Source organism: Equus przewalskii, chromosome 13, assembly GCF_037783145.1.
Source record: "Equus przewalskii isolate Varuska chromosome 13, EquPr2, whole genome shotgun sequence".
Lineage (NCBI taxonomy): Eukaryota > Metazoa > Chordata > Mammalia > Perissodactyla > Equidae > Equus > Equus przewalskii.
The window spans coordinates 40,197,483-40,219,974 of record NC_091843.1 but is presented as its reverse complement, the minus strand read 5'-3'; the positions used below and the strand labels follow the sequence as shown (position 1 = coordinate 40,219,974).

At 35.8% G+C, this 22,492-nt stretch overlaps 1 protein-coding gene across 2 annotated transcripts in view; it reads left to right on the top strand.

The window, feature by feature from the left end:
* Positions 1 to 22,492, top strand: part of DDX46 (DEAD-box helicase 46) — a 60,249-nt gene that overhangs the window by 3,120 nt on the left and 34,637 nt on the right. For both annotated transcript variants that reach the window (XM_070570965.1, XM_008510209.2), the window contains exons 2-13: positions 524 to 712; positions 2,268 to 2,411; positions 6,627 to 6,723; positions 9,168 to 9,333; positions 10,844 to 10,995; positions 11,792 to 11,905; positions 12,464 to 12,629; positions 13,874 to 13,994; positions 14,573 to 14,748; positions 15,686 to 15,807; positions 17,477 to 17,555; positions 19,305 to 19,387. In XM_070570965.1, coding sequence (XP_070427066.1) covers positions 524 to 712; positions 2,268 to 2,411; positions 6,627 to 6,723; positions 9,168 to 9,333; positions 10,844 to 10,995; positions 11,792 to 11,905; positions 12,464 to 12,629; positions 13,874 to 13,994; positions 14,573 to 14,748; positions 15,686 to 15,807; positions 17,477 to 17,555; positions 19,305 to 19,387 — 1,609 coding nt within the window. The remainder of the gene's footprint in view (positions 1 to 523; positions 713 to 2,267; positions 2,412 to 6,626; positions 6,724 to 9,167; positions 9,334 to 10,843; positions 10,996 to 11,791; positions 11,906 to 12,463; positions 12,630 to 13,873; positions 13,995 to 14,572; positions 14,749 to 15,685; positions 15,808 to 17,476; positions 17,556 to 19,304; positions 19,388 to 22,492) is intronic.

Genomic DNA, 22,492 nt, shown 5'->3' with positions numbered 1-22,492 from the left:
GAAGATTAGCCCTGAGCTAACATCTGCTGCCAATCCTCCTCTTTTTGCTGAGGAAGACTGACCCTGAGCTAACATCTGCACCCATCTTCCTCTACTTTATATGTGGGACGCCTGCCACAGCATGGCTTGACAAGTGGTGCCATGTTCTCACCCGGGATCCAAACTGGCAAACCCTGGGCCGCCAAAGCAGAACGTGGGAACTGAACCCCTCTGCCACTGGTTGGCCCCTGTATATTTATTTTTTTCCTTGTCCGTCATCTCTTCTTTACCAGAATGCAAACTGTTTGCAGGAGCTTGGTCTGTTTTGTTTACTGTCCTTACTTCCCTTTCAAGACAGCCCATCTCCACATGTGCTATGGCAGAAAGGTTCATTCTTTCCCTCTAATTTTAAAGAAGTTTATGTAAAAAGAGTCCTTTCAGTGTTTAATTTGTCTGCTGGGATTTTTTTTGAAAAATGTAATAAATAAAATATAATAGAAGCCAAGTGTGTTTGCTAAGCTTAATCTTTTACTTAATATTGTAGCCACTATCGGAAGCGATCAGCATCACGGGGGCGCTCTGGAAGTCGATCTAGAAGTCGCTCACCCTCAGACAAAAGAAGTAAACGTGGAGATGACAGACGGTCTAGAAGCAGAGATAGAGATAGAAGAAGAGAGAGATCTCGTAGCAGGGATAAAAGAAGATCTCGGTCAAGAGACAGGAAGCGTCTGAGGTAAGATGTTAGTCTCCAAAGGACCCGTGATGCATTGGGCCTTCTCGGCTAAATTGTGCTTCTTCAAACGTTTGTTTTGGACTAGAAGGTCCTCTGCTTTAACTCCAGCTTTTTTTTTATTAGCTCCAGAAGTGATTTGCCTAGAACAAAGGTTCTCTCAAACAGTGCTTTAAGTTTGGAAACTTGAGGCTGTATTTCCTGTAATCCAAAGAGAACCCTTGATGCTCCCTGTGAGAGGTTAAAAAAAGAAGTAAAACATAAGATGATGTGCCATCAAGGGGGTTCTGTTCTAATTCTGTCCCAAGAGAGCTGACCACTGTGTTCAGAGCAGCCACTAAAGCTGACAGGAGAGGGAAACAGGGCAGAGCCATCTTCAACCCTCCTTAATGTTTGAAACTATTTTGTTAATTTAATTTTTTTATGAGGAAGATTTGCCCTAAGCTAACAGCTGTGCCACTCTTCCGCTACTTTGTATGTACAATGTCTCCACAGCACGGCTGATGAGTGGATTAGGTCCTCACCTGGCATCTGAACCCATGAGCCGTGGGCCGCTGAAGCAGAGCGAGCGTAACTTTAACCCCTTGGCCATGGGGCCGGCCCCAGAAACTATGTTAAAGAACTGTTTTAGATTTAAACCAAAGAACACCCTAATTTTTATTTTACTTTTACTTGGTTATGTATTTCTTGGTACTAGTCAAGTATTCATAACCTTTCTGGAGGTGAAAAAGAGTTTTAAGATAAAAATAACCTCTCCCTCACCAAAAAAAAAAATTTCTAATGCAGTTTCTTATTAAAATAGTAAAGAAGATAAGGTTGTACAGGTGCTGTGAGGTGATCTTAGAACCTTGACTTTATCTTTTTCAGACATTGGAAGGAGAGATTGCAAAGGTATTGCGTGGTGCTAAGGAAAAATATTCACTCATGACAATGTGGATAGTGCTAACTTACTCAATTTCATGTTACGTGGTCCCAGGAATAGTTTCCTACAGTTCTGTCAAGTACTTGTTAAATGAAATTGGTCATTTAAGATTTGGTCTTTGACTTATTGGTGTGAAAGCGGAATCACAAGATATAGAGCCAGAAGGATTTTGAGATTATCTGGTGAAGTTTCCATATTTTATAGATGAGAAAACTGAGACCCAGAGAGTTGATCTGCCCTATGTCGTGTCACTAGTTAGTAACACCCACAGGGCAGAAGTTCTTGTTTCTTAATCTTCATATCTGTGATCTTTCCATAGCCCCATTTGCCCATCCTTAATACTTAGCTGTCTTTGAAATTTAGATTTTTCTGCTCTAGGCCATAGATTTCAAATAGCTATTATAACAGATTTGCTATGTTTTTCAACAAACATTTTGAAATTAGTGTCCTCATTTTTTTCATTGACCACTTATAAGAATTGGCTTTACTTGTTTGCTATACTGATTTGATAGTTAATTGAAATCTCTGCCTTTAATAATGTTAATTAAGAAGCTTCCTTCAGCATGGGAGAGAGCCACGATCTGAAATAGAAGCTCCACTTGGTCATAGAATAAATGAGAAGTGTCCCCCTTGCAGGCGTTCCAGAAGTAGAGAGAGAGACAGAAGTCGAGAGCGAAGAAGATCTCGAAGTCGAGACAGGAGACGCTCGAGGAGTAGAAGCCGGGGCCGGCGATCCCGGTCCTCCAGTCCTGGTAACAAAAGCAAGAAAGCTGAGAACAGGTAATGTTATCATTGGGCTGTATCTGTCATGCAGGTTGGGAACTGACTCTCTTGACTCTGCCTTGATTTTTTTTTAAAAAAATCTTTATAATAATTACTGAATTTCGCTCCTACTATGAACTCTTGGCTGAAGTTTAATAGGTTATAAAGCTTATAATTCATTTGAAAAATACTAACTTCTGTTAGTTTTAACACTCATAAGGCATTGTTCCCTTATTTAATACTTACTGTGAATGGTCAGAAATATATTTTATAAACATCTTTGTTGGAACTGTATTGTTTCCTTTGAAATTATTTTCTTAGGTAGTATTTCTAACATTGGTAAATAACTTTTTAACTCATGATATGCATTGCTGAATTGTTCAGGATGGATGAACTTTGCTTGTATAAGTTGTGTACTTGTTTCTTTAAGATGCCAGTACCATTTAATTTTGAGGTATTATTTATGTCTATTAGACAGAATGCGTTTACTCTTTATATTTCTCTTGTCAATGGTTTTTTTGCCTAATATTATTGTTTTTTAAGTGATAGGATAGTTGATGTATGGACTTGTATCTGTTTTCTGTATCTTCATGTTAGTCATGCGTATTTTTCCCATGTTGATTTAACTTTATAAATTTTACTTTTATTTTACCAGGGTCAGTGTATTATGACCATTGGGGTTTTTTTAATTAAAAATAAAATATAAATTTAGAAAAGTGAATGAAATATAAACATGCAGTTTATTAATAATTATAAAGCAATATCCATGTAACCACCACCAAGGTCAAGAAATAGCATTGTCAGTATCCTCAGAAGCCCTCCACGTCCCTTCTGTAACCCAGCTCTCTACTCCCTAATAAAACCACTCTTGAATTTTGTGCTAGTAATTTCTTACATTTTTTTACAGGTTTACCACCTGCATTTGTTATCTGGAAAAAGAGTAGTTTACACTTAAATCTTTTAAAATTTTATATGAATGAGTCATGTATGCTTTTGTCTTTGCTCAACTTTATTTGAGACTTAACTGTGTTGTCTCAAATAGTATTTAATCTCCTTGTTGAATGCTATTCTGTGGTCTATCTTTTTGTTATTTATTTATTTTTTTTTGCAGGGGAAGATTCGCCCTAAGCGAATGTCTGTTGCCAATCTTACTCCTTTTTCTCCCTTTCACCCCACAAAGCCCCAGTACATAGTTGTGTATAGTTGTAAAGTCTTCTAGTTCTTCTGTGTGAGCTCTAGCATGGTTGCTGACAGATGAGTGGTGTGGTTCTGCACCCAGGAGCTGAGCCTGGGCTGCCGAGGCGGAAAATGCTGAACTTTAACCTCTAGGCCATGAGGGCTGGCTCAATTCTGTGGTATAAATATATCACTATTTATTTGTCCATTCTACTGAGAGAGATGTTTGTGTGGTTTTAAGTTTTTGGCTATTATGAACATTTTTGTATATGTATCCTGTTATAAATGTGTGTGAGTTTCCCTAGGGTGTATACCTGGGAGTAAAATTGCATGATCGTAGAATAAACGTGGCTTCATTTTTACTAGGTAATCCCAAATGCTTTCCAAAGAGTGTGTACTGATTATACTCCCACCAGCAGTGTATGAGGGTTGTGTTGCTCCATATACTTGCCAATATTTGGTATTGTCAGTCCTTTTCATTTTTGTTAATTGGGTACACCTGTAATACCAGTATTGTGGTTTTAATTTGCATTTCCCTGGTTACCAATGAGGTGGAACACCTTTTCATGTGTTAATTGGATTAAAAGGATTTCCTCTTAAGTACATGTTCAGATCTTTTGCTCATTTTCCTATTGGGTTTCTCTCTTTAAAAATTGATTTATAGGAAGTTTTTGTTTTATGTTTTTAAGTATCCTGGATAGTTGTGTTTTGTCAGTTATATGAGTGGCAAATACATTCTCTTTGTGGTTTGTCTTTTCATTCTGTAATGATACTTTTGATGAACGGAGTCTTAAGTAAGAAGAAGCGTTTCTTAATTCATTTTATGAATTGAGAAGAATATAGATATTAAAACCTGACGGGCAGTATGAGAAAAGGAAATTATAGGCTATACTCAATCCAAATATAGATTAGTGTACCGAATCTAACAATATATAAAAAAGATAGTACAATCATGAACTAGTTGGATTTATTCCAGGAAGGGAAGGTTGGTTTAACATCAGAAAATGAATCAGTGTAATACTCTATATTAATAAGATTTAAGGAGAAAAGTCATAATTATCTATATAAATTCAGGAAAAACTTTTTACTAACTTCAACGTATGTTCATGTTTAAAAGTTCTTGAGCCAGCCCTGATGGCCTACTGGTTAAAGTTCTGCCCTTACTGTCTTGGCAGCCCAGCTTCACTTCCAGGTCACAACACCATCCCACCCGACTGTCAGTTGCTGTGCTGTGGCAGCAGTTCACATAGAAGAACTAGGATGACTTAGAACTAGGATGCACAGCCATACACTGGGTCTTTGGGGAGGGGGAAAAAGAGGAAAATTGGCAACAAATGTCAGCTCAGGGTGAAACTTTCCCTGGCCCCCCCCAAAAAAAATTGCCACATTGGACCGTTAGATATTTGGAAAAAAAAAAGTTCTTAGACATGAATACAAAAATATTTGACAAACTGATTATAAAATTAGAAATGCAGAGGGCATAAACACTCTTGAAGAGCGAGGTAGGAGGACTTGCTCTACCAGATATCAAGACTTGTCATAAAATTACAGAAGTTAAGATAGTGGTTTTTTTAAATTGTGGTAACATTGGTTTATAACATTATATAAATTTCAGGTGTATATCATTGTATTTTGACTTCTGTATAGACTACATCGTGTTTACCACCAAAAGTCTAGTTGCCATCTGTCACTGTATAAATGTGACCCTTTACCCCTTTTGCCTTCCCCTAAGAGAGTGTGGTTTTAGTGTAGGCATAGAGAAATAGATCAGTGAAACATATAAAGAGCCCAGAAAGAGAGCCACACATACATGGTCATTTGATAAATAAGAGTGGGGATGTTGTAGTCAGTGGGAAAAAGTTTTTTCAATAAATGGTGCTAGAGACATTTGCTATCCTATAATGAAATAGGACCGCCTACCTCATTCTGTGCACAAAAAGTATTTCCAAGCAGATTAAACACCAAATTAGGTGCCTGGCCCCATGGTTGAGTGGTTAAGTTTGCACACTCCACTTCAGTGGCGCAGGGTTTCTTTCGCCAATTTGGATCCTGGGTGTGGACCTAACGCTGTTTGTCAGGCCATGCTGAGGCGGCATCCCACATAGCAGAGCTGGAAGGACCTACAACTGGAATACACAACTATGTACTGGGGGGCTTTCGGGAGAAGAAGAAGAGAAAAAAACGATGATCAGCAACAGATGTTAGCTCAGGTGCCAATCTTTAAAAAAAAAAAAAGACCAAATTAGATGGCAAAACTATAAACCTTTCAGAAGTTTTTGCTAGAGAATATCTTCTTTACTTCTGGATATCTTCATCAAATCTGGAAGGATTTCTCAGGTACTTTAAAAAGCACCAATCATAAAGAGGGGAAAGTTGACTAATTTGATTACATTCAAATTAAGAAATTTTATTCATTTTAAGATACCATAAGTAGGGTCAAAATGCAAACCTAGGGGCCTGTCAGGTGGCGTACTGGTTAAGTTTGCATGATCACTTTGGCAGCCCGGGGTTTGCAGGTTTGAATCCCAGGCGTGGACTGAGGCACCACTTGTCAAGCCATGCTGTGGTGGTGTCCCACATACAAAACAGGAAGATGGCCACTGATGTTAGCTCCGGGCCAGTCTTCCTCAGCAAAAAGATGAAGACTGCCGAAAGATGTTAGCTCAGGGCCAGTATTCCTCACACATGCACAAAAAAAGCCTACTGGGATTTTAAATATTATTACACATATAAGTTATCTTGTAGAATATTAATGTCTTGGTATATTTCTCCATTTGTTTAATTTTATCTCTATTTAAATTTTGTAATTATTTTTATGTGAAATGACCAGTTTTTCTTGGGTGAATTTCCAAATGTTTAATAATATTTGTCGTTATTGTCATGGGATTAAGTTTTCATTACATTTCCAAGATGTTTATTAATGAAATATAAAAATGCAGTTGACTCTTGAAAGTTTATTTCTTACCTAAAAAGTAAAATACAAGTCTGTAAAAGTATTTTAAAATGAATATTCCAAGCACAAATAGATGATGTCTCCTTCTCTCTCTCTTTTGGTAGGTCTAGGTCCAAAGAGAAAACAGATAGTGGGGAAAGTTCTAAAGAGAAGAAAAAAGACAAAGATGACAAGGAGGATGAAAAAGAAAAAGATGCTGGCGTATGTTTACTAACATAAATAATCATATAATATCAGACTTGTTTCTACAATGACAAGTTACTGTTTGTTTTTTTAATACTCTGTGTTTTATTTTTAAATAACTTATAACAGATATATAAGATAACCAGATAAAGTAATAGTTGTCCTCATGAGAAAATTTTTTTCTGAAAAACGTTATGTATTTATACTCATTATCTATTTTTACTTACAAAATGTGATCATACCATATGCACTATTCTGTGTCTTGCTTTTTGTTCTTTCTTTTTTTTTTTTTTTTAATTTTTCCTTTTTCTCTGAAAGCCCCTCCCCCGGTACATAGTTGTATGTTTTTAGTCGTGGGTCCTTCTGGTTGTGGCATATGGGATGCCACTTCAGCATGGCTTGATGGGCGGTGCCATGTCCTTGCCCAGGACTTGAACTGGCAAAACCCTGGGCCGCCAAAGCAGAGTGTGCGAACTTAACCACTCAGCCACAGGACTGGCCCCTCATTTTTAAATTATGAATTATTTTATTAATATATAAGGTCTTAAGAATAATGAACAACAGTGTACCCACCATTCAACCTAAAAAAATAGAATACCTTGCTGTTTTCATTTATTTATTGGAGAGCTTTCTCCAACTGCATACATAGATATAGCTTGTTTTTAATGCCTGCATAATGTTCTGTTGAAGCAAGGTAGAGAGATCACTTCTGATGGATACTTAGGTTGTTTCTAGTCTGCAGTTATAAACAATGGTGCATTAATCTTTGTACATGTGTCTTTTGTGAATATAGTATAGGGTAAATTGTATCAGTGAAATGGGTTTGTCAGTGGGTATATACATTTAACATTTTGGTGAATAGTATCAAATTGTCTTCCAAAAAAGTTGTATAAATTTTGTCTTGAGATTTTTTTTTTGCTAAGGAAAATTCACTGTGAACTAACATGCGTTGCCAATCTTCCTGTTTTTTTTGAGGAAGATTTGCACTGAGCTAACATCTGTGCCAGTCTTCTATTTTGTATGTGAGTCACTGCCACAGCATGGCTGCCTCTGAGTGGTGTAGTTCTGTGCCTGGGAACTGAACCTGGGCCACTGAGGCGGAGCGCACCAAACTTAACCAGTAGGTTATGGGGCTAGCCCCCTTGACTTAACATTTTAGACATATGAAAATGTCTATTTTCTCACATCTTTGCCAACATGGGAATTTCAAAATCTAATTTTCACTAATTTAATAGGAGGTAATTGATATCTTCTTATTTTGAGTTGCATGTCTTTAAATGAGTGAATATTTTAAAATGCTATGAGCATAATGTAATGTAAGTTTATAATATACATAGTAATGTTTTTTATTTACTATTTGCACTTTTCTTTGAACTGCCTATTCTTATCTTTTGCCCATTTTAAAATGTATTATAACTTCACTTCTTTTTTTGTTATTTTTTTTTTGAGTTCTACTTTTTTAGTGGTTCTTTTTTTTTAAGGGACCTGCTTACTGAGCAGGGTAGCTAAGAAAGGCTACTACAATAGAAGTCTGGGGGTCTGTTTTCTGATCTAGTTTCTTCTATTGAATGACTGGGTGACCTTGAGGAAAACATATAAGCTTTCTGGGGATCATCTTTAGAGAGGATGGAATTATTATAAAGGGTATAAATTCAGGAGCAAAGCCTTTCTTTGTTTAAGAAATGTTTATTTAAAAAATACAAACATAAGGATATTATAAAGTATTTGGAAAGTCAGAAATAATTCTCTGTAATCCCAGGTGCCAAAACACCATCACCATTACAATTTTGTAATATTTTGACTGTTTTTTATATGTATATTTCCATACTCATCTATAATGGTAGCATAAATTTTTGATTTCTAGCTTGGCTTAATCTAAAGTCCCTGATTATGTCTGTGAAAATGATTTGCTGTCTTCTCTTGAGAGTAGTAGTAGTAATTTTGATAAAGGCTTTAGATGGCTGTCACCAAGAACTTAGATCTAAAGGCTACAAGACAAAAACTTCTTACACATGTTGACAAATAGCTTTCATTTGCTCACTAATTGTAATAGAAAATTACTTTTCATGGCGGCAAACTTGGAGGAGTTTAGAGGATTTAAAGTTGAGAATAACATAACTAGGGAGCTGTGCTTGCTAATTCATTAAGTTTCTGCTTGGAGGAAGAAATTGAATTTATGCATGCATATTGCTTGTAACTAAAATGAGATTAATTTATGGTGTTTGAAGTCTGTTTTCACTTACTTAGTTGAAGATGCTTTTTATTGTGATTTCATTTTGCTAGTATATTCGTGGATATATTTAAAAGTTGTGTAGTCTAAGTCTGGTCTAAATTTAGAAGTTTTTATTTACATCCAATTTTCCTTTTTCTTTTTTATACTTTGGAGAAATTATTTGGAATGTCACTTGGAGTACAATCGTTAATCCTTGTTTCCCTCTCTCTCTCTTTTTTTTTCCTCCAAGAACTTTGACCAAAATAAGCTGGAAGAAGAAATGAGAAAGCGAAAAGAAAGAGTAGAAAAATGGCGAGAAGAGCAACGTAAAAAGGCCATGGAAAACATAGGGGAACTGAAAAAGGAAATTGAAGAGATGAAACAAGGGAAAAAATGGAGTTTAGAAGATGATGATGGTATATTCATTTGTCAGACTAAGAAGACAATTCAGTAGACTATTCTAGAATTATGAGTAGTGGTTCATATTAGGATTTTTTTAGGCTGTTTTTTATTGTAGAAAAATATATCATAATGCTTACCATGTTAGTCATTTTTAAGTGTTTAATTCAGTGGCATTTAGTACATTCACAGTGTTGTGCAACCATCACCACTATCCATTGCCAGAACTTGTTCATCATCCCAAACAGAAACTGTTTTCCTTAAACAATAGCTCCCCATCCTATGACCACCCCCACCCCCCGGTAACTTCAATTCTACTTTTTGTCTCTGTGAATTTGCCTATTCTAGATACATGATATAAATGAAATCATGCAATGATTTGTTTTTTTGTGTCTGGCTTATTTCACTTAGCATAATGTTGTCCGGGTTCATCCATGTTGTAGCATTTATCAGAATTTCATTCCTTTTTATGGATGAATAATATTCCGTTAAGTGTATGTACCACATTTTGTTTACCTGTTCATTTTTTGTTGGATATATGGGTTATTTCTACCTTTTGGCTGTTGTGGATAGTGCTGCCATGAATATTTGTGTGTACGTATCTGTTTGAGTCCCTGCTTTCTGTTCTTTTGGATACATACCTAGAACTGGAATTGCTGGATTCATATTGAGATTTTAAATGCCCCTTCTAATATTTATGTTAGAATTTGAATTGTAGAGTAGCGTTCAGTAAGTATCACTGATTTACTTTAGAGTGGAGAGCTGGGTGCTTATGAGCATAATCAGTAAATAGCTCTTGAATTTTTTTTCTACAAATAAGAATGTTAGTCATGAGGGTAAATTAAGGGCATGTTTTCAAGTCCTTCCTCTGATTTTTCATAACTTAGAAGACAAACATTTCTGCTCCCTCTATGAGTTTGCCTTTTCAGGTTTAATTAAAGTGGAACTGTGAAATTTTATAGAAGGTGGAATTTTGCTCTATTTTCTGTGAAAATTCCTGTGAATTTTTCATTTTCTGTGAAAGTTCCACAGTGTAGTTTAAATAGAGGAGTGGATTGTATCAATTGGTGATGATGTCTTAGTTATGTAAAAAAGATAGGATTGTCTTGAATTAAGAATGTACTGTTATTTTTTCTTTGTAATTTAAAGAAGGGTAATTGAAAGAAAAGAAATAAATGTACCATTTAGCAGACAAAGTTTTTATTTCTGCTTCTAATAGTGTAGTTGTAAAATGTAATACTGGAGATTCATTTTTAAGGCATAATTAATCTTTTTGCCTCTTTTCAGTTTAACAATTTATAACTTATTGTTTTACTACTTTTATTATTATTATATTATTCAAAACTAATACTTCCTTGATTTTAAAACTTCCAAGTGTGAGTATTTGAATTGCAGTGTGCCTGGGTTAATTGGGAAGGAGGGTGTTTGGGTAGTGAGAGAAGAGGTTAAAATGGTGGGGTGTGGTCTGATTGTGAAGTATTTCCTGTTGAAACGCATGTACAAAGAAGGTATATTCTGATATTTTAGATGATGAAGATGATCCTGCAGAAGCTGAAAAGGAAGGAAATGAAATGGAGGGCGAGGAATTAGATCCATTAGATGCTTACATGGAAGAAGTGAAAGAGGAAGTAAAAAAATTTAATATGAGAAGTGTGAAAGGTGGTGGGGGAAATGAAAAGGTATGGAATTTTCTCTTATTTTATTTTTAAAGGTTTATGTTCCTAATTGGATAACTTGAATTCATTGTTACATTGACCTACTGCTGACTCACATGACTTTATAATGTTAATGTTTTTGTTTCCTCCCCAATCTCAGAAATGCTAGTGCTTTTTCTAAGTACTGTAGGTACTAGTAAAGTTTGGCTGTAAATGTTCTTTCAGAAGTCACTCATACCAGCATCATCTTTGTTCAGTATCTTTTCTTACTTGTTGCCTTCTCAGTAGGTCCTCTCCAGACTTCTCCAGTGCTTCCATCTGTTGTACCCCTGATTCCTTTTACTCTAGTCTATTTTTCTCTTTTTATAGCACTTATTACCTTTTGACAAGTTATATAATTTAATTTTTTATTGCATTTATTGTTTGTCCTTTCTCCCTTTTAAAATAAAAGCTCCCCAAGAGCAGGGACCTTTATCTGTTTTGCTTATTGATTCATTCTAAGCTCCCAGAACAGTGTCTGGCTGGTACAATGAGTGAAAAATACCATTTTTTATTTTTAAAGTGAAAGTATTACATAATATTCTGTAAAATGATATATTATACAATAAACTATGTGTATATGAATGTACTACAAAATATAATACAATTATATTACATTTTAAAATTTAAACAAGTTAGTAAGGAGAAAGCAGACTACTTCTTTTCATTAATTCAGTTGTTGCTAATTAATTTGAATTATAAATTGTGACAGTCATTGTGTTTCAGTTGGCATATAATGTTTCAATTTTGCAAAATATTTTATATTCCTTTTTTATTTTAGAAGTCTGGGCCAACGGTCACAAAAGTTGTCACTGTTGTGACAACCAAAAAGGCAGTTGTAGATTCTGATAAGAAGAAAGGTGAGCTGATGGAGAATGACCAGGATGCAATGGAGGTAATTTTTCATTAACTTTGGCTTTGTTCGTGACAGTATCGTAGAAGTATTTGTTAGAAAGTGTTAATGGAGCTGTGCTTTTCACTTATGCAAATTAATGTTAGGAGGAATTCTTGCTGTTCTCAACAATAGTGTAGCTAAATACCCAGTTGGTATAGAACATTCTGATATCTTTGACCTTTTCTTTGTGCCCACTTTTTGATTCCCCCTTGCTCCTTATCAGCTCACCTCAGGCATACAATAGGGAGAGAAGAAATGAAGTGACAGAATGAATTAAATTTCTTCCTGTTAACATGCATTGTAGAGATTTATATGGAGAGAACTACAGCAAAATTTCATTAAAGCCATATAAGAATTATTATTTTAGCTTTATATTGTTGTTATAACTTTCTGTAAGTGCAAAGAAAAAAGAAATTAAGTTGAAAAATTTGGAAAGTAAAAAAGTAAAAGCTGAAGAATATTTTCTAGGAGTGGAGGATTTTAAAAGCTAGGAATATTGCTTTCCATAAGGAGAAAATAGTGATGGATTTAGCTCTTGACTTTTTTTTTTAATTGTAGTATTCTTCAGAGGAGGAAGAAGTTGATCTTCAGACAGCGCTTACAGGCTATCAGACAAAACAGAGAAAGCTTCTAGAACCAGTAGATCATGGAAAAATTGAATATGAACCATTCAGAAAAAACTTTTATGTTGAAGTTCCAGAACTAGCAAAAATGTCTCAAGAGGGTAAAATTCTTTTATTCATTTATTGGTTGTTGTGGGAAAAGAGGAGGACACGCTTCACTTTGAGAGGAATGTGGCCAGGCCTGTGAGTTGATGCATGAATAGAAGGAGTTTGGCTGGCTCACCTGGAGAAATGAAGGAGGGAACCAGAAGATGAGAAGTCATTCTAGAAAGTGAGAACATCGTCTATAAGGATTCAGAGCAGTGAGGAATCAGTGTTTTGGAAGTATTGAAAAAATGAGCAAAAATTAGTTTGCCCGCATAGTTGAGATTTTTAGGATTGAAGATACTCTTTTTATGTTTTTATATACATTGTATATATTTTTATATGTGTATACATATATATAAATATTTTTTTTTGATGAGGAAGGAAGATTGGACCTGTACTAACATCTGTTGCCAATCTTCTGCTTTTTGCTTGAGGAAGATGGTCCTTGAGGTAACATCTGTGCCAGTCCTCCTCTGTTTTGTATGTGGGACGCCACCACAGCATGGCTTGATGAATGGTGTGTAGGCCCATGCCTGGGAACCAAGCCTGCAGACCCCAGGCTGCTGAAGCAGAGCGCACAAAATTAACCAGTACGCCACTGGGCTGGCCCCTGAAGATGCTCTTTTTGTTAAGTTAGCAAATAAGATATTGTTAGCCTTTTCCTTCTGGGATTTGAGAGAGAGGCACCAATGTGAATCTGTGTAATATAGGTAGTATACGGATAATCTGGGCAACTCTTGGAGAACAACGTTGTAGTGTTTGTCCATCATTGTTCTTTTATTGTTGTTGAAATTTAAGACAAAATTGTAGAAATTGGGGTATTTCTTTAGTTGCAGTTGTAATTACTTTAACTGTGTCTCTGAGCTAAGCTGTCCAGTGCTTTTTCCCATAGCTTTTTTTTTAAAGATTTTATTTTTCCTTTTTCTCCCCAAATCCCCACACCACATAGTTGTATATTTTAGTTGTAGGTCCTTCTAGTTGTGGCATGTGGGACGCTGCCTCAGCATGGCTTGTTGAGCGGTGCCATGTCCGTCCCCAGGATCCAAACTGGCAAAACCCTGGGCTGCCAAAGTGGAGTGTGTGAACTTAACTGCTTGGCCTTGGGGCTGGCCCCCCCATAGCTTTTCTATGGAATTGCCTTTGATAGCACTAAAAAAAAAACAATTGAAGATACTTAATCTTACCATGCCTAATTGAAAAGTAGAAGGCCCTAATAGAACAATATTTAAGAGTTTTTTATGTGGATTTTGTTTTGTAGAGGTGAATGTATTTCGGTTGGAAATGGAGGGCATTACAGTCAAGGGAAAAGGTTGCCCTAAACCAATTAAATCTTGGGTCCAGTGTGGAATTTCCATGAAGATCTTAAATTCTCTCAAAAAGTAAGTGGCTAGTGGTTGTCCACGTTTTTTAATGTCTTGCTGCTCAAACTAGCCCTTTCACACAAATATTTCCGTTGGTTACATTTTTACTCTAATAGAAAAACTTACCTTCTTTCTTAAACAGCTTTATTGAGATATAATTTACATACCATGAAGTTAAACCTTTAAAGTGTACAATTCAGTGATTTTTAGTGTATTTATGAAGTTATGCAGTCATCACCGTAATCTAATTGTTGAATGTTTTCATCATTCCCAGAAGAGACCTGTGTTCATTAGTAGTCTTCTGACTGTACCCTAGGCAACCATTAATCTACTATCTGTATAGATTTGTATGTTCTAGACAATTCATATAAATGAGATCTTAATAGTGTAGTGTTTTGTGACTGGTTTCTTTCATTTAGCATAGTCTTTTCAAAGTTCATCCATGTTGTAGAATGTCTCAGTACTTCGTTCCTTTTTGCCAAATAATGTTTCATTGTATGGATATACCACATTTTGGAAAAGCTTATTTTTGCGGGACTTTGAGAGGCCCAGAGATCTCAATTCTTACCTTGACTTCTTTTGGTTTGATTTTTAAGGCATGGCTATGAAAAGCCCACGCCAATCCAAACCCAAGCAATTCCTGCTATAATGTCTGGACGAGATTTGATCGGTATTGCCAAGACGGGAAGCGGAAAGACCATTGCGTTTCTGTTGCCCATGTTTAGACACATCATGGACCAGAGGTCTTTAGAAGAAGGAGAGGGACCAATAGGTACAATCCCTTTCATTAAACTATTTGGCCAGATAGCGACTTTGTTGTCAGTTAATCAGACCTGATACTTTGATATGTTCTTAATTATAACAATAAAGATGTCTTTATGTACGTTTTCTTTATAAATTTGGCACTTTGGGGCTGATTTCCCCTTACCAGCAGGTGGAGTGAGAATCTTCAGAGCTCTGGAGTGACATCTCAGAAGTACAAAAACAGCCTCTCCTGGCACAGCTCAATTTTTAAACTCTGACTCGGCAGGTAGACTCCTCGTGCATCTATCTGTTTATTTATGTTGAGGTTTGTTCTTAGCCCAGTATCAGTGGATCTATAAACTCAACAGAGATGATTGTAGCGAAATGCGTTTTCCTTTTTTTTTTCTTTTTTTTTTTTGGCCTTAAAAGGCTATAGTGCCAGCATTTCTTTCAGGATGAGGTCTTCAGATTCAGATTTCTTGATTCATTTGGCAGAGATCTCTTCTGCAAATTTGAGTAGGGTTTTGGAAAGTTGTTCCACTCCTCTCTTGGAAACAGAGGCCATGGTATATTTCTCCTCTATCTGTGCCCTCCAGACCAAGGTTGTTTCTGGAAGCCTTGGCATGGCTCTGCAGCACAGTGAGTCACTTGATTATCTTTGCTCTGTGAGTTGCAATTGAGAATGATTTGCATTCTGTTCCACCAAGCGGTTTCCCAGGGTTAAGCGAGGCGCTTGACTCTCATTCATCTTTCTATAGCATGTTCTTAAAATATGCTTAAAAGTATCCTTCGCCACAATCTCTGCTATTATACAGCTTTGAAATAGAGTTTTCTGAGGTACATAAAACAACTTAAAAATTAGACTAAGAGACCTGAACTTTATTGCAGAGGTTAAATTTAACACTTTAAAGCATAGCCTCCCGAGAATTTTGGTGGTTAGGCTTTTGACATTTTTATCTTTTCAGCTGTCATCATGACTCCAACTCGAGAACTGGCTTTACAAATTACTAAAGAATGTAAGAAGTTTTCGAAGACTTTGGGACTTAGAGTGGTCTGTGTTTATGGAGGAACAGGAATCAGTGAGCAGGTAGTTATAAAAAGAACACTTGGTTTTTCCATTCTTTTCTTAAATTGAATGATTTAATAAAGTAAAATGATTTTTCGTTTTAGTGTTTTGTATAGTGATTGCTTCTAAAATCTTAAAAAATAATGAGATGTGAAAATAATAGTAAGAATGAACTTTGTAAATGTTACATTTTAAAGTTATTTTTACATTAACTTTCCCCTTTCTCTTACCCCACTCACAGAAGGCAGACACTTTTTACATTTTACAGATAAGGAAATATTCGGGAAGTTTAAGTAAAAGGCCAAAGTCTTTATGTTAATAAGGCTTAGTTTGTCTTAGAATCTAGCTCTTCTGATTCTTGGACCAGCATTTATTTTCTCTAATCCATGTGACCTCTCTCTCTCTGTCTCTTTTTGTTTTTGGTGAAGAAGATTGGTCCTGAGATAACATCTGTTCCCAATCTTCCTCTTTTTCTCTCTTTTTTTCTTTCTCCCCAAAGCCCTAGTACATAGTTGTATATCCTAGTTGTAAGTCATTCTAGTTCTCTGCTATGTGGGATGCTATCACAGCATAGCTTGATGACCACTGTGTAGGTCAATGCCCAGGATCTGAACTGCGAACCCTGGGCCATTGAAGCAGAGCACATGAAATAGCCACTGCACCACCGGGCCGGCCCCAATGTGACATCTTTAAAAGGTGGTGATGAGTGGGATGCATTAATGTCAGAGTTTCATCTGCATTCTTACACGATTTTAGCAAGACTTATTTAAACATACCTTCATTTACTCTCTTTAGATTGGCATTTCTCCAAGTGTCTTCTAAAGAATGATAGTCATCGGATATTTTGCTTTGGCTAGAAGAAGGAAAAAAAGTGGGTTCGGTGATCAAATAAGTTTTGGAAACGTTGGATTTTGTGAAGTTAAAATAGATTTCTTTCCTCCAAGACTTCTTAGTCTTTAATAAACTAATGTATATTGTGATACTAGAAAAATGGGATAAATTGAGACGTTTTCTGAACTTGTTCAACCACAAAACCCTTTCTGAGGACTAGTGTTCTCAGGTTCTAGAATGTACTTTGGGAATATTTGCTTTTGTTACCTCAATGCTATTTTAAACACTTGAACTTAGTTGTTTTCTAAGTTTGTCTTTGTCAGTTTTTTTTTTTTTTTACCACAGCCAATAATAAGAAATACATTGACAAAATAACCTCTTGCATGCATGCATGTTAAAGTTATATAAAAGTCAAACAAAAGTTTTATGATGTCTAATGCATTTGATATTTTCCATTCTATTTCATGTTAAAAACTCTGGTTGTGACTTATTGATTTCATGATTCGCTAATGGAAACCACTCTCAATTTGAAAAGCATCAGTCTGTATAATTGCTATATTTACTGCTCTGTCTTGTTCCTTTCTTGGTTTTGAGGGACTGTGTTAAATTAAAATTGGTAAAAAGTGTCTAGTTTTAGTTGATTTCAGAGTTAGAGCACGATGTAGTCATGCTGCTTCTGCCTGTTCTCTAGCAGTGCTCCAGCATTCCGGAGCGCTACGCAGGAAGCTTTGGAGTCTTCTAATCCAGACCTCACTGTCTGGCCTTATGGAGCTGTGCAGAAACCACAGGGAGGATTTTCAGATCTGTTTAAATAAGCATTAGTGATAAATAGACTATAAAATTTTGTCTTTTTTATTAGATTGCAGAGCTGAAAAGAGGTGCTGAAATTATTGTTTGCACACCTGGTCGAATGATTGACATGTTAGCGGCTAACAGTGGTAAGTCAGGGGTATTTTTTTTGTTCTTTTTTCTCTTTTTTGAATTGTATACATTTTTGTTAAAGCAGATACAAGAAACCACTGAAGGTTTCTACGTTTTTTCTTAAAGCTGTAATATCTTAAAATTTGTATTGTAACAAGCTTATTGTTGTAAGCATTCATAATATTTTTGCAATTTAATTTAAAATTTCCGTCCAGAACTAAGGCCATTTGATCTTTTTAGTACTTCACATGGATTCTTAATCTAGTTTTTGTCAGACTTTGCTTTTAAAAGTGTGCGGGGCTGTCTTTTTCTTTATCTTAAAATTTAGACTTTTTTTCTACAGGAGCTAGTATTTTCTTACAATACTGGATATATTAAGATATTGCAGCTTCAAGAAATTTCATCTTTTGTAAATATTGCATGTTTTTAGCTCAAATGTTGTGCTTTGTTAAATTATTCCCTATCAAAACTGTTACTAAACTGTTGACATTATTTAACTTCTGTGGAGAAAGGCCCTGCAAGATTTATAGAACTGGGCTTCCGAGACTTAAACCATCAAAGGTAGGTAATTTAATGCTGTTCCCAACCTTTCAAAACTAATTGGGGCTGCAGATGTTAGTATGGAATACTTTAAATATTAGAAAGCATTTATTTTGGCTCATTTCTATTTTTTGAAGAAAATGCTTTTAAAGGTTTCCATTGCAGTATTCAATGTACATAATAGAGTTATTAAAGACTGTGAGTAATGCATGTTTCTAATAGCATTGTGATTGAATTTCTGTATACATTTAATTATACATGAAGTTGGCAAAGTGACAATGAAATTGTTTGATAAGTCCTTGTGCTTGTACAGCATATGAAAAGTTTTGGGTTGGATGCTAATGAAATAATCCCTTGTTTTTTCTCAATGCTGCATTGATTAAGTCTCCTGAAATTCATCTTGATTGATTTTGCCTTTTTCCCTTATCTGTCCTTTTGATTTATATTTATTAACTATTTTACATATGTTTTTGTCAGGTGATTGATTCAACAATTGATAGAAATGCATGTGTTCATCCTTTAGAAAGTGTTTCCTGTATATCTGTTTAGTTTTCACTGGCTAAGAAGCCAGTTGCATTTATTTAAACTAGTGGGAGGACATTATAAAATTGGATTTGTGTCTTTGTATAGGAAAAAATAGATATGTAATACATTTGGTATTTAAAATTTTTGTGTAATATGTTTGTTACCTAAAAATGTTGAATAGCTTGTCATTAATGTTTTGCCATGCCCATTAGAAGCTTCTAACTATATAGAAGTAGGTAATAAAAATATGAAGAGAGGTTTTCTGCGTCTGAAATAGTTAGCACTGGAACTTGCTTTCCACACATACGCTGTAATCTCTAATATGTTTTTTCCTAGGTGATGCTGTCAGATAATGGCTGATGTGGCTCGATGCTTCATCTCAGTCTTAGTTTTATGATGTGTTTTGGAGAGGGCTGTTTTCTGAATTTTACAGGTTCTTCAGGCCCTATGATGGTATGCAAGAGACGAGTTTGACAAAATAAAGGGCCTCATATACCCACTGTCAGAAAGTATTTGCCATTAGATTAAGACATTGTAGACCAAAATTTCTTTTCACTGTTTAAAGATACCTAACTTACCCCTCTGGTTCAGTCAGGCATTTTAGTTCCCTTTACAGTTTTTTTAAGTTCTTGGTAGTCATAAAATGAATTGTGACTGATTTTTAGTTGTCTTTTTGTCTTTATTTTTTTCCCTCATCTTAGGTCGGGTTACAAATCTTCGAAGAGTGACATATGTTGTTTTGGATGAAGCAGACAGAATGTTTGACATGGGTTTTGAACCACAGGTAATCATCAAATTTCATAGTGTTCTGAACTATAAAATAATCTTTGTAACGGCCATGAGAATGAAATGTTTGTATGATTTCTGAAAATCTCACACACATTTCTGGTGTGTGGTCATACGCTGGGTTAAGGACATAGGGACTTTAGATATTTATGTTTTGAATTCCTCATGAAACTTGTTCAGGAGGTATTTGTGCAGGTTTTCCTTAACCATCTAAAATCATCATTGGTAAAATTAGAGTGCTAGTAATAGAAGCTTAAGCTTTCATATTTTAAAGTTTTCATTGTACGTCCAAATACATTGCTTTAATTCATGCTTTTAACTACCTCATGATTTAGATAGTACAGGTCATTTACATTCTCCAAATGTAAAAAGTAAGGTCCGAAGCATTTGTCTAGCTTAGACGTGCTCTTTGCTCAGATATAAGATTTCAGTGATATAAACTTAGAGAAACACATGTTAAAAGCTCGTAGAAATTTTTCTTAACGAAAAGAGCAATGTGAGTTGTCAGTGTGCTGTCATGCAAAAAAAGCAAATTTTTATCAGAAACTGTGATAATAGAATTTGGGTATTAGAAGAGGATAAGATTAACATCCTGTTCAGTCTTTTCATTTTATTCGTGTATTCTCCAAAAATGTGTTGCTTGTCATATGATAGTGCATATATTGTGTTTAGATTTATTTTTTTAACCCTTTTTTTTTTTTTTTTTTTGGCTGAGGAAAATTTGCCCTGAACTAACGTCTATTGCCAGTCTTCCTCTTTTCTCCTATGTGAGCCACCACGACAGCATGACCACTGACAGACAAGTGGTAAAAGTCTGTGCCCAGGAACCAAACCCAGGCCACCAAAGCAGAGCACTCCTAAATTAACCACTAGGCCAGTGGAGCCAGCCCTATTGTGTTTAGATTTAGGGACCACGTTTTAAGTGAGACATAGAGGAGCACAAAAGAGAGTAAATAGGATTATAGTAACACTTGAACCATGTGACAAATAGTTAAAGGAATGAGGAATATTTCTTTTGGAGTAGCATCCTTGACTCTTTGATAAAGTTTATTGTATGAAAGAAGCTTTGAATTTATCTTTTGGATCCCAAGGAGTAGAACCAGAACCCAGCGGGAGAGCTGTAGGGAGTTTGATCTGAGCATAATGTGAGGGAGGACTGGAGAAGCATTATTTGAAGATGAAACGTTACTTTGTGGGAGGGGGCAGATATTGAATATGCTTTTCATCCATGTGTTTGAGTAGAGGCAAGGGGTCCCTTTGTGGAAAAAGAGCAGAGGGAATTGAAGGATCAGATGGGGATGGACCAGGTGCCCGTTACTGTTTCTTGCCCACTCATGGGAAATCTTAGATTTTATAATATTTAAGGTAGGTATAGTGATAACGGCCTTGCTGGTGACTCAATTAAGTTTTTCCAGAATGGGGTCAAAATGACCCATTGATATGCAAAGTGTGAATCATCCCTTGCCCTAAGTACCTACGTCTGCATAAGTTCTTGAGGAAGAAATGCTGAGTTATTGTTTATTTATTGATTGCTAAAAAGCTGTTGAGAAGAAATTTTAGATTAAGTTAATGATTATTTTGGGAGCTTTGGTGTACATTAAACTCTGGGTCAGGGTTCAGTGCCACAGACCACTGTTTGGACATTCAGCAAGTAAAGGTACTCTCATGTTAATCAAAGCTGGTGCTGCTGGATACACGTCTGCACACTGACATCTAGAGCAGAGTTGGCTGGCAGCGCCATGCCTCCACACATGATTCTGTATTGAAGAAAGTAGTGAAAGTTGCGAATTAAATCCAATCATGGCCAGTGCGTGCCCATCTTTCAGAGTGTAGATGTACGTGTTGTACAGTGACAGGGGCAGCAGGTATAGGACTCTGCTTTTCCGCATTGAAGTGAGTACAGGCTGGAAGGTAGAAAGACATGTCAGCAAGTTGTTTTGAATTGTTTTAAGCTAACACTTTCAGAGCCAAAACAAGTTTTTACTGTGAAGGATAAGATAATGGGATTCTTATGAAGTCCAAACTGGTGCAAATGGCTTGATTGCTTAGTCTTCCTCTTTCTTAAACCGTATTGATTTTTTATTTTTACTTAAGAAAACACTATGGAATTATTAGTGGATGTCTTTTTAAGTGCTGTAATAGATGTGAAGAAATACTTTCAGAACCAAATACAGCTGAAGAGTAGATTAGGAATCCATTTGTTCCTGTATCTGAAATTGGAATCTTATTAAAATTAGCACCTAAAAGAGTATTAAAAGTTGTTTTTCCATGAGAAATTGCTCCATAGTTTCTGGGTTTGTTCTTGTTTTGTAATTTAGTAGAAACAGAGTAAGAAGAAACTGATTGGATGTGGAAATTGATCTTTAGCTTAAGTTACCCATCATGGATCTACATCCTTTGATCAAAGTGTAGATATTGTTCCTATTAATTATACAAAATAGTTATTAACATGTTTTATTTTTATTACTAAGAAAGTCAAGAATGCTTTAAATTTATTGTTTATACAGATGCATAACACAAAATGAAGTGAGCTGAAGATTCTAAAGAAGTTTACTCCAGGTTTCCACTTTTATTTCTTTATTTATTTTTGAGGAAGATTAGCCTTGAGCTAACATCTGCTGCCAATCCTCCTCTTTTTGCTGAGGAAGACTGGCCCTGAGCTAACATCCGTCCCCATCTTCCTCTACTTTACATGCCTACCACAGCATGGCTTGCCAAGTGGTGCCATGTCCACACCTGGGATTCGAACCAGCGAACCCTGGGCCGCTGAAGCAGAACGTGCAAACTTAACTGCTGTACCACCGGGCCGGCCCCTAGTCCAGGGTAATTTTTACCAACATACATATCAACATCACAGATCTAATTTATGACTTAAAAATTAAGGTTATCATATTTACTTTGGTGAGTAAATAAATCATTAACCTTCTTATAGCAAATTATTTTCATAAGGGTCAAGAAAAGCATTGCACATCGTTGAGAGAAATATGAGACAGAATGGGATAAACTTTTAGAACATCTTTAAAGATTTTATTTTTTTCCTTCTTCTTCCCAAAGGCCCCCAATACACAGTTGTGTATTTTTAGTTGTGGATCCTTCCAGTTGT